This window comes from Rhineura floridana, chromosome 2 (assembly GCF_030035675.1).
Source record: "Rhineura floridana isolate rRhiFlo1 chromosome 2, rRhiFlo1.hap2, whole genome shotgun sequence".
Lineage (NCBI taxonomy): Eukaryota > Metazoa > Chordata > Lepidosauria > Squamata > Rhineuridae > Rhineura > Rhineura floridana.
Window position 1 is genome coordinate 225,846,157 of NC_084481.1, and position 16,881 is coordinate 225,863,037.

The 16,881-nt window shown below is 43.6% G+C and overlaps 1 protein-coding gene across 2 annotated transcripts in view; it reads left to right on the forward strand.

Moving 5' to 3' along the window:
* KCNH5 (potassium voltage-gated channel subfamily H member 5) overlaps positions 1-16,881 on the forward strand; it is a 282,255-nt gene that overhangs the window by 237,850 nt on the left and 27,524 nt on the right. For both annotated transcript variants that reach the window (XM_061613287.1, XM_061613288.1), the window contains exon 10: positions 5,999-6,195. In XM_061613287.1, coding sequence (XP_061469271.1) covers positions 5,999-6,195 — 197 coding nt within the window. The remainder of the gene's footprint in view (positions 1-5,998; positions 6,196-16,881) is intronic.

Here is a 16,881-nt window from a genome sequence, read left to right on the forward strand (position 1 = left end):
GGACTAAAACCCAGAGTGGATTCACTGCCCCACAGACATCAGAGCCACCACTACATGGTTCTTCCCCTCTCCATTTTAATCCTCACAACAACTCTGTGAGGGAGGTTAGGCTGAGAGAGAGTGACTGTCCCAAGTGGGGATTTGAACCCTGTTCTCTCAGGTCCTAGTCCAATACTCTAACCACTCCACCACGCTGGCATTCTATCATCATCATCACTGATTGTTTGTATGCCGCCTTTCCATAACAATTTATGCACAAGGCGGCTCACAACATGAACAGAAAAAAAAGTTACACAACTCACTGTAAGAAATAAATTCAAATGGTCAATCAGTTAACAAAAACATCATAAAACATACAATTGACACATCCTTATAATTCCTAATAAAATCCAACAATAAAGTACAGAAGCATAATCCCAATAACAGCAAAACAAAAAACTGACCATCAGAAATTAAACTTTTACCCAAACAGAAGTCCCTAAACAACACCCCACAGTCAAGGTGGTCTCTGGCATCTTCAGGTCTTCAGGTAGTGATACCATTTACAGCTGCAGTCAGTCAAGGCCCCACCCTTCCAGGCCAGGTGGAAAGAGGCCAGAGGACGATGTGGTACATCCTCACTTGAGCCAATGCAATTTTTTTTTTTAAATGACGGAGTGCTTCATGCACATCTCTCTGCTTTTTAGGGAGCACAATGCATAACTAAAAAGATGCCATAGATAGAGATGGGGAACCTCAGAACCCAGAGGCCAAATGTCTGGCCCTCGGGGTTTTCTCCAGGCCAAACACCTTCCTGACTGCACCTTCCACCAGCCCTGCTTTGCACCCTCCTCAGTTGGTTTTGTCTGGCAGGAATATGTTCCCAAACTCAGATAATGCTTCTTGCTTGATAATGGAAGATAGAGAGGGATGTGTGAGTGTGTAGAAACGAACCTACCCAACAAAGATAAAATTCACATTTGTGTCTCTGTCCACTTTTGATTTTGGACCCGCCCACCCATGGTTTGTGCCCCCTCCCCCCAAAGGTTGCCCAGAAGGGAATGCAGCCCTCTGGCTGAAAAAATTTCCCCACCCTGCCATAAGTTACAATCTCTGGGTTGGTTCTTCTTTAACCCCCCTCCAGTTTCAAAAAGAGCTTTCTCTGAAGGAATGTGGGGATAGCAGAGCTTGGAAAAGTGACTTTTTAAAACTACAACTCCCATCAGCCCCAGCTAGCATGGCCACTGGATTGGGCTGATGGGAGTTGTAGTTCAAAAAAGTCACTTTTCCAAGCTCTGGGGGATAGTGAGTGGGAGGGGCATCTGTGCCTCTGGGAAAGTGGGAGGAGACAATGGCTGCATTCCAGGGATGAAAGGGAAGCCTGGATGCTTTCTGGGGACACTGCACTTCCTCAAGAAGAAGGAAAGTATGTGGGGGTTGGGGAAGGTTGGCTGCTCACACGGAAGGAAAGAGGAGCCGGAAATGATAGAGATGGGGGAGAAATTTGATTCAGTTCACATTTAAAGGTGAACCTACCTAATTCGCAGTTGCCGAAACAATATGTGAACCTAAATACAGCCATCCTTCAAATTTCAGACTTCTCTGAATTTTACAATGCAGTTCTCCAGTCAACTAATATGTACACTTCACTAGGGTAAAGTGTGCATAACATGCATATGCTGTATTAGTGAAAATAACATACAGTTAGGGGGAAACTCCTTTGCAAAACTGTGTCCATTGGGAGGAATTCCTATGGAATGCTTTGATTTGGATTCCTGCATTGAGCAGGGGGTTGGACTTGATGGCCTTATAGGACCCTTCCAACTCTACTATTATATGATTCTATGAATTCACACTAAAATGCTGATGAATTTTCATGAGGACTTGGAAAAAAATCACAAACTGATGTGGAAATGCGTAGAATTGAATTTGATGTGAAACCATCACTGACAGATTTCCCTATCCCTAGTTGTATCTAGGTGGAATCAGGAGCATCCTGCTAACTCTTATCTTTTTCAAAAGTGACAATAAGTTCTTCTCCAGCTTTCTGACTGATGCGTCCTCTAAGTCTTCCATGACAGGGGCTGCTGATAAACAGGACAGCTACTCCTGAGGAGGGAAAGGGAAATCAGAAGTGGTTGCATTTTGGGAGCTGCTAATAAAGAAGGTAGAGGCTGAGGAGGGATCCCCTGCAACTCCAGGAGAGAAGAATCAAAATGGGTGTTTGCCATCCCGCTCTCTTCATCTGAGGCTGTGAGAAACTATCACAGGAACCAGAGATAATTACAGAGGTGTATAAAATTCTACATGGCATGGAGAAAATGGACAGAGAGAAGCTTTTCTCCCTCTCTCATAACACCAGAACTCGTGGACATCCAATGAAGTTGAATGTTAGGAGATTCAGGACAGACACGAAAGCACTTTTTCACACAGTCCAGAGTTAAACTATGGAATTCGCTCCCACAAGAGGCAGTGATGGCCACCAACTTGGATGGCTTTAAAAGAGGATTAGGCAAATTCGTGGAGGAGAAGGCTAGCTACAGTTAGTAGCCATGATGGTTATGTTCTACCTCCACTGTATGCTTCTGAAGGTTGCTTTTGACTGCCGGATTTCAGGAATCGCAAGTCAGGAGAGCGCTCTTGTGCTCAGATCCTGCTTGTAGGCTTCCCATTGGAGCATTTGGTTGGCCACTGTGAGGACAGGATGTGGGACTAGATGGGTCATTGGCCTGATTCAGCAGGGCTCTTCTGAAGTTCTTTTGACAATAGCTGCCAAGGAGTAACAAAAGAGTCCCTTATTTTGTCCTGCGCTTCCAAAGATCCCCCCCCCCGTTTTGAAAACCCATCAGAAAGAGTGTTACTTGAATCCAAATTCTTCCATAGAGTGGCTGAGTAGGGAAGCATATTGGAACTATCTTTCTCATGATGATGTAGGTTTTAACATTGAAACTGCATGTTGTGGCACAACAGTACTTGTTGTTGCATCATTTTTTTCCTTGTGTACCAATAAGGATCCGTCATTTCATTTTGGCAGACTTCTAATTAAAGGAGGGATTAAAACAGATGCCTACTCTGCAGTTTGCCATTCAGCAGCATTTTGGAACGGTGGCTATTTTTAATACAGCAGTTGTTGAATTAAATGAGGTGAAACCTTTCCCAGTTTCTACAAGAAGCTCCCATAAATATTTATTTTCAGAGCTGTGTGCATTCTATGCATCTCTGGAATACCTGTGTAAGTGTCAAATCTAATATCTAGCATGATCTCTAGATTCATGCAAATATTTCTGTAGCCCTGGGTGCTGTACTGGTGAGGTCATAACTAGGGATGAAGGAGAAATTTGCTAAACTGTACATTGGAGTACCTGCCTCCCCAGTTTGCACATTCGTTATTTGTGGATCAGACTTGTTTGCTTACGACTTTCTGCGGCTTTTCCTGATACTGGATTCCCCCTCCCCCCCAAAAATGAATAACATTGTTATCAATGAGATCTCTAACCTAAACAGCTGAAATGTGTATTCCCTTTAACATCTGTGTCATTGAGGTGATGATGGTAGCCATTAACATTCATTGTTTTATTTTTAACCTGTCTCCCTCTTGTATCTGTTATTTTACTCTGTGACTTCAGCCATATTCACAGTTCTATAGTAATTGTTGCCTCAGGCAGGTAAAAATATATGTCAGCACACTGAAAAACTGACTGAGGCATGGGAGGAGGGGGAGGAAGCAAAATAAGTTGGTTCACTGTAGGTCAGATAAGTTGGTTGACTCTTGGTTAAACAGGCTAACTGTAGGTCAAGAACTCAGTAGACAGCAGCATTCAAGGCTTGAAGACAAATTGAGTTTACTTTTCAACTTTAAAAATTACATCATATAGCTGAGCTTGGGGGGATCAACCTCACAAGTCTCACTTAAATGCACAAGGGAGAAAAATTTAGTTTCCTTGGACAGACAATAAACCTGAGGCAAGATGCTTGCTTGATGGGCAATTACATGGCTCATTTACTTTTGAATTTTTTAAAAAATGCAGGGCATCATTAGAAAAAATGAAAACAATAATGTTGTCTTTTGGCAATGGAAAAGGATGAAATGGGAAAAGTAGATAATAACAAAGGGCCAACTACAACAGACCATAACCAGATGCCAGTTTGTTGAAATGACAACCGAACTCGCACCAAACTGCAGACTACTTCCCTATTCATAACTGACCCTAAATGTTCCAGCCGGCCAACAATGCCTTCCTTGAGGATGCTCCATTCCACTCTCCCTCCCCCATAGTTTTTCATCCCCCCCACTCCAAAAGTCAGCAAGCATTCTTTAGTGGCCACTGAGCTTTTCTGTTTCTCATTGGGCTTTTTTGGGGGGGGGGAAGGGCTTCACATTAGGGTGTTTTCCTTAGTTCTATTTTTTATTTTTTGGTCTTTTGCAAATCTTTGGGTTTTCCCAAGTCTGCTGATACCTGTCTTTTGTGCATGGGTGGTGCAGTCTATACAATGATCCACACTCGGACAGTGAAGTTGCTGTTGCTGTTATTAACTCTAAGATATTTTGAGTTGAAGGATAAGTTTATTTCACAGAGCCGTTGAGTCTGGAAACAAATCAGGAGCCAATGCTGTTTGTGCATGTTAAGTGTCATATGAGTACAAAAGCATCCTGCACCACCTGAAGTTTCAGGGCACCCTCCCCACTGTTTCCAATCTGTTAGCTTTAGACTGGAAGCTTCTTGGGGTCAGGGACCTATGTTGCCTTGGTGTTGCTGTAAAGCCCCTGCATGCTGGTGGCACAGTATTGTATAAATATCATCTTAGGTGGGAGATGCTGGGGAAGAAGCAATGGTAGCCCCCTTGCTGTTCCTCCTAACCCCTTTCCCCACCATTCCCCTCTGCCGGAGGATGGACACACAGCCTGTACTGATCTCCCTATGCTAGTTTGTTGCCTCAGTTTTGGTGGAGGTCACTACTCCATCAGTCCGTGTTGAATTAAGATTCAATGATCGATTAAGATTGTGTTTAGCCCTTTACTGTGTTTTACAATGTAGAATTTTTATAACTGATTTTTATGTGCATTGATTATTTTGATGCTGAAGAGGATGTATCATTATCATTGTCATCATCATTTATTGATTTATATAGCATCATCAAAGGCACATGGCAAAAAGGTAAAGGTGTCCCTGCACTTGTAGTGCGAGTCATTTCCGACTCTTAGGGTGACGGCTTTCGACGTTTACTAGGCAGACCATATATATGGGGTGGGATTGCCAGTTCCTTCCCCGGCCTTTCTTTACCCCCCAGCATATGCTGGGTACTCATTTTACCGACCACAGATGTATGGAAGGCTGAGTGGACCTCGACCCCTTTTACCAGAGATTCGACTTCCTCCTTCCGTTGGAATCAAACTCCGGCCGTGAGCAGAGCTTTTGGCTGCATTACCACCGCTTACCACTTGTACATAAAATAAAATAATAAAAACAAGTCCCTTCCTATGACGGAGAATTTTGTAGTTGATTGGACTGAGGGTCCTTGAGGGAATTGAAGACACAAGCTTGCAGCAAAAGGATAGGCCTTTATTGAATGACAAGCATATGCTTGGTCAGTCTCCCTCTGAGTGAGTGGAGAACTGCCCCATGGCACTGGTTGCCTGGGGTTTTTATACATTTCAGGACAAAGACTTTAGCATCTACCAGTCAGGAGGTTACACATCAGTATGACATAGGCATTGCATAGTAATTTAGGTACTAAATTAAAATAATAAAATATAAAAATAAATTATTGTTGTTGTTGTTGTGCATTGTGTTTCCTTTATACTGAAATGAATGGGGTGGAATAACATAATGGTAACATAATTTACACAGTTTTGCCATAGCAGACAGTGAGACGAATAACAGTTTTGGTGGAAGATGAACTTCATTGGAATGCAAACAGTGCTGCATATGATTAATACAGGGGGGAACAAAAAACAATGTCTTCTTACATCCCTACCTACGAGGCATGTTTTAACTGAACTTTTCCACTGTTTTACCAGGTAAAGGTGATGTGTTTGGTGACATCTTCTGGAAGGAGACCACTCTGGCCCATGCATGTGCTAACGTGCGGGCACTGACGTATTGTGATTTGCACATTATCAAGCGGGAAGCCTTGCTGAAAGTTCTGGACTTTTATACAGCTTTTGCAAACTCCTTCTCAAGGAATCTTACACTCACCTGCAATCTGAGGAAACGGGTAAGGTCTCATCATTTTTTTTATTCATTCATTCGTTCATTTATGGGTCGCCTTTTACATGCATCTCAAGGAGATTTCATAACATACCATAAACAGCTAAATACAGTTTTTAAAACAGTACCAGAAAAACGACAACTAGAGAATAGTGTGGAAACAATGCAAAATGAACACTTCAGGCAAAGATCTGTTCATCCAACTGGAGAAGCTTGTCAAAACAAAAAAGTTTAAAATTGTTTCCAGAAAGTACAGGTAGCGGGTGTCTGTCATATCTCAACAGGGATGCTGTTCCACGCAACAGAGCCAGCAGCACAGAAAGCCCTACTGTGAGTTACTTTGGGCTTCTGATATTTCAGGGACTTTTAATCAAAAGGATACGGAGAACATGATGTAGAATGGTCCTGGGAGTTGTAATCCAGTGCCTTCTTCACCAAGCAGCTAAGATTAGACACACTGCACTCCCATAATCATGCCGCACAGGTGCAAATTTGGTATTAGACACAACATTCTAAGAATCTTAGTTTCTTCTGCTTCTACTACTACTATTGCTCCTTCTATTTAAAGCATGCTTCTAGCCCTTAGGTTTACAAAGCTAGGGTTGCAAGTGTGTGGCAATGTCTACTGAAATCTCAGAAGCTGAGATGGGGGACCCGAGTAGGGCCACATTCACACCATACATTCATTCCACTACTATTCCACTTTAACCAGTCATGTCTTCCCCCAAAGAATCCTGGGAGGTGTTGTTTGTGAAGGATGCCGAGAGTTGTTAGGAGATTCCTATTCCCCTCACAGAGCTACAATTCTCAAAATGATCTAACAGTTAGTCCCTCTTCCAGGGAACTCTGAGAACTGTTGCTCTGTGGGGTTTCCTAACAACTCTCAGCACCCTTAACAAACTACACTTCTCAGGATTCTTTGAGGAAAGCCATGACTATTTAAAATGGAATGAGAGTAGAATAAGTGCAAGCTGTGAATGTGATCTAGAGTTTATATAGGTACATGACTTTTAGCCCCATGACTGTCGCAGAATGAGTTATGCAAAATAAATCAACAGCTCAGCCCTGACAATAAACAAACAGCAAATCAGAACAAACAATACCCTGGAAGACAGTTGTTTCCCAGGCAAATGAAACAGCCTTTCATAGTGCTTCCTGTCCAGGGAGACCCAGTGGCCAGCGTGGGTGGGCGAGACCAGAATGGAACCTGACAACATGTTACTGCCCAGGAATATGCTCTGCAGTCCATGTAGCTCATCACATGGGATAGCTGTATGGAGAGTCGATGCATATGGCAAGATCCTACAAGAGGAGGAAGGTCAAAGTTCATAGATGAGTTTGACAAGTTTTGGCTGTAGGCCTCTAGCTTATCTTGTGAGGGAATCAACATATTTATTGTATATTTATACCATGAGTATTTTGTACTAGAGGGTTTGTCCCTGCCTGCTTTGCACACCAACCCCACCCCGCACCCCTGCCAACCCCCAGGCACCCCCACTCCCCTCGCCATCCCCTACCCTACAGGCACTCCTACTCTCTTCACCAACCCCCCTTGCAATACCCCCAGTGCCTCCAGGCATTAGTGCACATTGGCCACCATGGGCCCATTTGCACTCCTCAGCTGCTTGCCTCACCTATTCCTCTGCCACTGCCTGTCCCTCTGCTGCATCTCGCCCTTCCCCTGGACAGTCTCCACTGCTGCACAGCATGCCTAGGTGACACACCAGCCTCCCACCCGGCTGCCCAGGCTGCCACCTCCGCCCTCTCCTCTGGACAAATTCCACTGCCACACCCATGTAGGCTGCACACTGGCCTCCCACCCAGGTTGCTGCTGCCACTGCTGCATAGCTAACACCCCACCTAGACCACTCACACTCATGCCCACACATCAAGGCTGCCACCACCACCATGCCTGCTTGCCAGACCAGGCAGTGGTGGGTGGAGTGAGCAGTGTAGAGGCGAGAGGGGGCGGAAGCATTCATGCTTCTGCTCACTCACCCACCAAAGGTGCCACCACCACCTCGCCTGCTTGCTGAGGCAGGTGGTGGCAGGCGAAGGAAGTGGCATGCAAGTGAGGGAGGTGGAAGCATTCATGCTGCAATTTGCAGTGACACCTGTCTGTGGTACTGCGAACTGCAGCATGATACTTCCATAAAAATAGAATGGAGAGAATCAAAAAGAGCATTTTCCTGCTTATTTTATAGTCAAGCAGTAAAACTCCCTATCAGTTAGCCCCTTTGGAATTAATACAATATCCACACAAGAATTAGTTATTTAAAATATGCCTTTAGGATTGAGTTAGGAGATGCCTGCATTTTTACGCAGGTGGAAAAATGTTATTTTTATGTGAGCATTTTTAAAACCATATTAATGAAGGTCATATATATGTTATCTGCATGAGCAAATCTCACAATTGTAATTAATAGATTTATGGGGCATTAACTCTGATGCTTTTATTGAGGGAATGAATTTCTTTTCTCTATAATCCTACTTTTTACCATCTGATAAGAAGTTTGTAGCAGACAAAAGATCTCCAGATATTATAGTAATCTGTAATGCAATCCCCATAGTAAAGCACACATGGACTTATGATGGATAGAGCCCTTGGCAATATCTGTGAATTAAAGTTTGCAGAGTACAAGGTATAATTTGATAACATGCAATCATGGTGAAGTGCCATACCATCCATTACTCTAGATCAGGAGTCACCGATATGGTGGCTTCCAGATGTTGTTGGACTACAACTCACATCAGTCCCAGCCAGCATGGCCAGTGGTGAGGAACAACATCTGGAGGGCCCCACATTGACTACTCCTGCTCAAGATTCAACCTAATGCTGTTATTCCATGCAGATATATCTGGGAATAAGCCCAAATGAACAATAGCAGGTCCCCATCCACACTATACATTGAAAGCACTATTATGCCACTTTAAACAGTAATGTCTTACTTACCCCAAGGAATCCTGGGTACTGTAGTTTGTGAAGGGTCCTGAGAGCTGTTAGGAGACCCCTATTTCCCTCACAGACGTATAATTCTCAAAGTGTTTTAACAATCAATTCCTCATCCCAGGGAATTCTGGGAACTCTAACTCTGAGAGGGGAATTTGGTTCTTCTAAAAATGTGGCTCTCAGCACCCTTCACAAATTACGGTTTGAGCCACATTTCATTCCAATATTTCAATCTTCAATGGAGTTGTCAGACTGGAAACCAGCCAACCAACTTACAAACCAGATTCTGAAAGAGCCAGTAATTAAACCAAAGATCTCATTTAGATCCACAAGCATCAACTTGCCACCCTGGGCCCATTTGGGAGGAAGGACAGGGTATAAATTTTAATTAATTAATTAACAAACTAATAACCCCATGACCTAAAAAGGTGTAAGTGCAATGTTTAGAACAACAGTTTCAAAGGCCAGTCGGCCAGTCTAGGGACAGAGTTCTAGAGCTTGTCTATCACAGAAAATCTCATGTCTCAAGAAACCAGAGCCTGTGGGAGGCAGATGGTATAGTCAGGAAGCTGAAGCTGATTTTTGAACAAAATAAATTAAAAATAAAATCAGGAACAGGCAGAACAGACACAGTTCCATTTGTGATCTAGATCCTAGAACACACACAACTGAAAAGACTTCCCAAAGCAGGCAGTCCAGAATATGATCACAGAGCAAGGGACGTCTGATACAGATCTTTCAGGGCCATGGACAGCTCATCAGAAGTGGCTCCTCCCCACACTTTGGCTGCTTCCTGAAAAGAAAAGCCTTTGTCTCAGCACTCAAGGACCTCTTTTTCCATTGGAGTAATGCTTAGAGTTGAGCCTCATCTGTCAATCTCAGTGAGCTGGAGGCTCATATAGGAGAAGAAGCTCCTGAGGATATACTGGTAGCTATCAAACAGGAACTGAGAAACTATTTTTTTCCAATCTGGCTGATTGATTTAAATGGTTTTGTTTGCCTTCTCTATCTCCCTTTGGACTGGTTCTCATTGTAGCTGAGTTTGATGCAGGGAGGGAAACAATTTCAGGATATTCTTCCATACTGTCCCTCCAATTTGAACATGTGAGGACAGAATGCTGGGTGGGCAAAGAGGAATAGAGCACATCCACTCCCCTCCCCTCCATGCATTGGGTTCAGCTGTTGTCACCCTAAATCATCCTTGTACCTAAATAGTCACTACTACATCAGTGGCTGAAGAGCAATGTCAGCTTCTAAAAGGCTACTGAATTAGTCATGCCCTTTTACATGAAAGATTAATATTCCTATGACAAGGAGGTAGACCAACACTGTGAAGCCTCAAAGTAACATTTTCCAGCTCCAGAACAATGTTCCAAAACGTAGAATGACCTGCTTGTCAGACTACTGAAACCCACTGTTAACCAAAGAAGAGCGTTCTTTGTTTCTGTACCTCATTAGTTGGTTTGGGAGTTCTTCCTCTATACCAGGATGAGGAACCTGTGGCCCTCCAGATGTTATTGGACACCAATTTCCATCCCTTGAATGGGGGAAGTGGCTGCAGCTCAGTGGTGGAACATTTGCTTTGCATGCAGAAGGTCCCAGGTCCAATCCCTGACACTTCCAAGTAGGGCTAGGAGAGAATCCTGCCTAAAACCCTGGAAAGCCGCTGCCAGTCAGCATAGACAATACTGAGCTACATGGATCAGTGGTCTGATTCAGTATAAGACAGATTCCTATGTTCCTTCTGATGTTCCCATCAGCCCCAGCCAGCATGGCCAATAGCCAGGGAGGACTGGAGTTGTAATCCAACAGCATCTGGAGGGCCACAGGTTCCCCACACCTGCTGTACACATTAATTTAAGAACTTGTAAATGTGAGAGTAGTTGTTTACAAACCTTTAATCCACCCATGAGTGCAATCAATTAAACCTAAAGTTTAATTATGAACATTGCTCCCCACAGTTCAGCAACAGGGCTGGCAACAATTAAAGGCTTGGAATCCTTGAAAGATATGCCACTGTGCACTGGTCACATTGTTTTGTGGTGTGCAAGAAATCAAGGAGGGCTCCTCCAACAGGCAAACAGACATGCTCCATTTTGATGAGCAAACACAGAGCAGAGTGCCACATTTTAGGAAGGAAATGAACAAAACTGGAGCATGTCCAGAGGAGGGCAGGCAGGATGGTGAGGGCTCTGGGAACTAGGGCTGTGCACTGTATTTATACAAATCACAAATAACAAACCAAATAGGGCTGATTTGGGCCTATTTGTATCCTGTCCAGATTCGGTTGAAGCCACTGCAAATCTCTACACAGAAGTTTGGCTAGTCCCAAATCGATTTGTAGAGATTTGTTCAGATCTGTAACTCTAAACAGTCTCTAATGAACCCAGACAGGGTGTCTCTAAAATGGAGCAATTACAACACCATAAAGGAGAACACCAGGGTGGGGACAGAAGGAGGAAGGCTAGAATGCTATCACTCCACTCAACACTCTCCAAGTACTCGGAAGGGGTGAAGTCTTAAAATGCAGAAATCTTTCTGCCTCCTAGAAATCTTTGGTAGGGATTGGGTGGCATTTGTTCAGCTTGTGTGGGTTTTCTGTTTTTTCTCAATCAATCCCAGTCCCATCCTTATTCACATTTTTAAAAAAGTTTATTGTCTGTGGTGTTTATTTTATTCTATTCTATTCTCATTGCTAAGAATTATTATTAAACCTTATGAGCATATTTAGCCTCAGCTTTCTGAAATTATTATTATTATTTTCCAAACAAACAATAAGAAGTAGCCAGCTTGTGTGGTATTATTATTATTATTATTATTAGCCAGCCAGCCAGCCAGCCAAACCTTGAGGGCAGATTAGCCAGCACTCTGAGTTAAGTTGTTGCTGTTATTATTATTATTAGTAGTAGTAGTAGTAGTAGTAGAAGTAGTATTTCCAATTTCCATTCTTAACCACAATGAATATTTTAAAAAAATATGTTTCTTGGGAAAAGCAAATTTTAGAGGTGGCTAGCATAGAGCTACCCACCTGAAATTTGGAAAGGGACGACCATGCCACCAAATTTCATGTCCCTGTGTAAAAAAACAAAGCTATTATGTCCATTTTAATTTTAAAATATTAAAATTGTAAAGGTGGCTAGCATGAAAACCTGTCCACCTGCAATTTGGCAGATTTAATCCCCTATATAGTAGTTACCATGTCCTCAAATGTCATGTCTCTAGGTCAAAAAACAAGAAAGTTAATGCCATTTCAGTTTTGCAATGCAAGTCAATGGAATTTCTGAAGTTTTGTAATATCTAGATTATGATCTGGGTCTGGCTCAGTTCTGAATCTGTCCAGCCCAGATTGGGCCTTATCTGTATTTACAAATCGGAGCCACAATCAGATCAGGGGGGTATGTGCACAGCCCTACTAGGAACTTAGTCCTTGATGTGAATAGACATGACAAACTTAGGTTCCATTAATTTCAATGGGCCTACTCTGAGTAGAACTTAGAATCACAGAACAATAGAGTTGGAAGGGGCCTATAAGGTTGAGTCCAACCCCCTGCTCAATGTAGGAATCCAACTTAAAGTATACCTGACAGGTGACTCTCCAGCTGCCTCCAGAGTTGGAGAGCCAATCACCTCCCTAGGTAATTAGTTTGATTGTCATAGCACTCTAACCGGAAGTTTTTCCTGATGTTCAGCTGAAAAGTGGCTTCCTGTAACTTGAGCCTCTGTGTGTGTGTTCATCTTCTGCACTCTGGGATGATCGAGAAGAGAAAGTTCAACTTAGGATGCTTTCAGACATGGGGCTTATTGCATTAGTTTAACAGATTAAAATAGTAGTGTTTCTGTCCCGATTTCTAAAATTCCTTTCACACAAATTCCTGTTGTGTTAAGGAACCATGGCTTTTTCAGCCTATAAACTGGCATGTTGCGCAACTGTCTTTCACACTGCTGCAACGAACAGCACCTTCTTTTCATCCCTCACTCGTTATATACAAGCACACTGTAGCTCCCTCATAATTCGCTGTGTGAGTTAGTGTCTGGATTCAGGGGTACATGTGGGGAAAGGAGAAGCTTCTACCCACGCTTATGCTGGAATACTGGTACAATGTTTGTCAGGCAAAAAGAAAAATTTGGAGTGCTCCTAAAAGGTGGGAACACATTGCATGCTGGGATGCCTGTCACGTGAGCAGCTGCAGCTAGCGCAAAGCTCCCACAACACTTCCATTAGATTCCACTAGATTTCGGAACTAGCTTTTACATAATGTGAAAAATCAAATAAAATGTGCAGATTACCAGATAAGAAATCATTGGAATAATAAAGTGCAGTGTGAAAGCAGTGCTTGTTGAATACAACCCAATAAATATATCAGAATGTAGAGAGCTACATAGAAAATGCCTGAAGGGCCACATTCTGCCCACTCTTGATGTAGGGCAAAACAGTCCTTTAGGTATAGGTTATCCAAGCTGTATAAGGTCAACACAAATAGCATGATAGCAATCCACAAGCTGGATGTGATCCATTTCTCCCACCCAGGGCCGGTTCCAAGGGGCGCCCAGGTGGGGCACTGGCCCGAGGGCCCCTGAGGCTACAGGAGCCCCTGAGGGGCCCCTCTGCTCCCCTTCCGCAATTTGCGGCAGGATTGCTGCCACAGATTGTACGGCGAGAGCTTTGGGGCTCCGCCATTCCCTTACTTAACCTACCTTGTTCTGCGGTTGCACACGCAGCAGTGCCCTTAAGAAAGATGGCGGCTGAGGTTTTCCTAAGGGGCTGAAGCCTCTGCCACCATCTTGGCTGATGGCACACATGGGATGATTTCTAAGGACCCAGTTTGTCTTTTACATTTGTGAGGTCTTTTTCTTTCTACCTAAAATCAAAAGTTGATTCTTTTTAAAAAGTATTCTTTTCCTTTCCTTTAGACGAAGATTTTTCAAATGAACATGCCATCATTTCTTCAAAAATCAGGAAATGTTCCTCTGCCCTCATTTTATGTAATGCACAAATTAATCCCTTCCGAATTAAGGTATAGAAAAAATGTCCTATTCATGTTGGCCTTGTAATAATCCCTATGGCTATTGGTTATTATGATGACTAACTCAAGGGTGGACAATCTAAATCAAGGGCCACAGTAACTGAGGATAGTCTGTCAGGGACCATATGCCAACTGTGGGCAGGGCCAAAACCAAAAGTGGATGGGGCCACTCCCTTTTCTCTCTCTTTCTGCAACCCCCCCCTTCTCTCACACCCCTTCTCCCCAATCAGTGGACTGTTGGGACAGGGACAGCTGTTGCCAGAAGCCTGAACTGATTGCTTGCATCTGAGGGCCAGATGAAAGTAGGCCAAGGGCCGCATTGCCCACCACTGAGCTAAATGGATGATAGCAATATGCCTCTGGTTTCCAGTTGTATGAAGGGGAAGGCAAAGCCGCATAGGAAGACTGTTGCCTTCACACCCTGCCTGTGAGCGTAATGGAAGCATCTGCCAGTCATTGTGGGAAATGAGCGTTTGTACTAGTGGGACCTTTGGTCTCATCTAGCAGCATTCTTCTTGTGTCCTTAAGCAGAAGTGGATGTCAAGTAAGGTTGCTTGGGTTATTTGTCTTTGTCTTGTGCCATAACTCCCCACTTTCCATCAGGTTGGCTATGTTCTGTTCTCCTTCCCTTGAATCCCTCTGCACATATAGGCATAGGGACATGATAGGCCTCTGAAGGATGGAGGCTCCTGGCAAAAATGGTGAAATGCTTGACAGCTTATTATGCAATGCAAGTATGTTTCATACCAACAGTCCAGTGATCAGAATAGCATCTAGCACTGCTAAATAAATATCACATCTTAACAGTAGCAGGGGTAGCGGCAAAACCAGTAGGGATTCCTGTCTGATCCTAAATATGCTTACCAAGTATGTCTGATCGAATTCAGCGGGGAAGGACCTGTAGCCCAGTATTCTTCAACCTTGGGTCCCCGGATGTTGTTGAATTATAGCTCCCATCATCCTTGGCCAGTGGCTAAGCTAGCTGAAGATTATGGAAGTTGTAGTCCAAAAATATCTGGGGACTCAAGGTTGAACAACGCTACTGTAGCTAACTTGCAGAGTAAGTGTTTTCTATGCAGAAGGTCTCAGGTTGCGTCTTGGGCATCTCCTCTTGAAATAATCAGTTAGCAGTTAGAAAGATCAGTGCTTGGACACTCTGGACAGCAACTGCCAATGAGAATAGACAGTCCTGGGCTAGATGGAGCCATGGTATGACTCCATATAAAGCAACTTCACATGACCATCTGCTTTCTGTGCTTACAGCTGCACTCTTAGAGAGATGGAAATTGAGGGTGGGGTAGGGGGAAGAGATCGTGAAGCTTTTATAGGGGCAATTGTTCTGATGGCTGAGGTTCTTCCATTCTTCCTTAAGCTGATTTTGGTTATGTGTGTTACTATGCAGTTCCGGTCGCTGTTTTTGGAACTGGCACTTCACCACCTTCATTCCAGTAGACTTCTCTTTGCAAGCAAAAGTAGCCCCAATATTATGTCTTTTTGATTGTGCAGCTTGCTGCTAAAGGCAAAGGCACATATGACAAATTAATTTCACACTGCATTTTTTAGTTCAAATGAGGGCAAATAGACTCTACTGAACAGCAACAGTAGATACCTTAGTTGGTATACGAGCTGATTTCTGAGCTCTGGTTTGGCTCTGCCCTTCTTAAGGTGAAAGAGCCAGACATGTTCTGGACTGGCATGATTTTCAGGCCTTCACAGGGACCATGCTTGCTACTGTCCATGATTTTCCTTCTCAAAGACGGGTTTGCTCTTGCGGTGTTAGAGATAAAGACTATCTTATGGAAACCATGCTTAGCATTATAGTTTGGGGAGGATGGAAAATGCCCTGTCCCACTATGACTTGAGGCTCAGCAGAAGCTAACTGCAACAGAGGCACTTCCTGACAGGGCAGAATAATGTCAGGCAAGGGTGAATCTATCAGTCTCAGGACCTTGGACAGCACACTGTGGAAAGTGTTGACTGAAGCATCCTCACACAAGGAGAACTGTTGTTTCAGCAGAGTGCTGAGAGTGCTTATGAAGGCTGGCTGGTCTGGTCCTTCTCTTGGTCTCATCTGCCCCAAGAAGCTGCCTTTGTTCTTAAAGCACCACTGCCTGGTTGTGAAGGTGTAGGCTCTTTTAGTGTGGTGGTGAGGACTGCACTGGCAGTGTGTCTTCCAAGTCAGAGGAGGCTAGCAAGACCAACCTTTCTGACCTAATAGATCCTGGAGGAAGGGAATGCTGGCTCCCTGAGAGGTCTCTCTTCTCCCTTCAAATCTTCCTCTAAGCATAAAAGGGAACTGAGGTTAAAAGACATGGCTGCAAATTACTGAAAAAACAATTTGACCTCCTTTGACCTCTTGTTGACAGACCACCAATGGGGACACAGGTTTGTGGCTGCATCTGGAATTTCCTCCTAATAGCTCACAAGTTGCAATAGTTTACTGCTGTGATCATTAGGGTCATTACAGTAATTCTTAGCAAAACAAAGCACATTAACAAGAGCTGTTTGATGGGTTAGAGATAACATCTGTCATGTAAAGCTCATTAAAATCAGCATGTCCCCCCTCCGCACCAAATGAACTGTAGATAATAGCAAACTTGGGTGGTCAGCACCAACAGAAATGGAGGCAAAATAGTGCCTCAGTGAAAGAAGAGGGAGGTGTCAGTTATAGAATGATTTGGGGAACTCCAGTGTTTGCAGAAGATAGATGGATAAATAG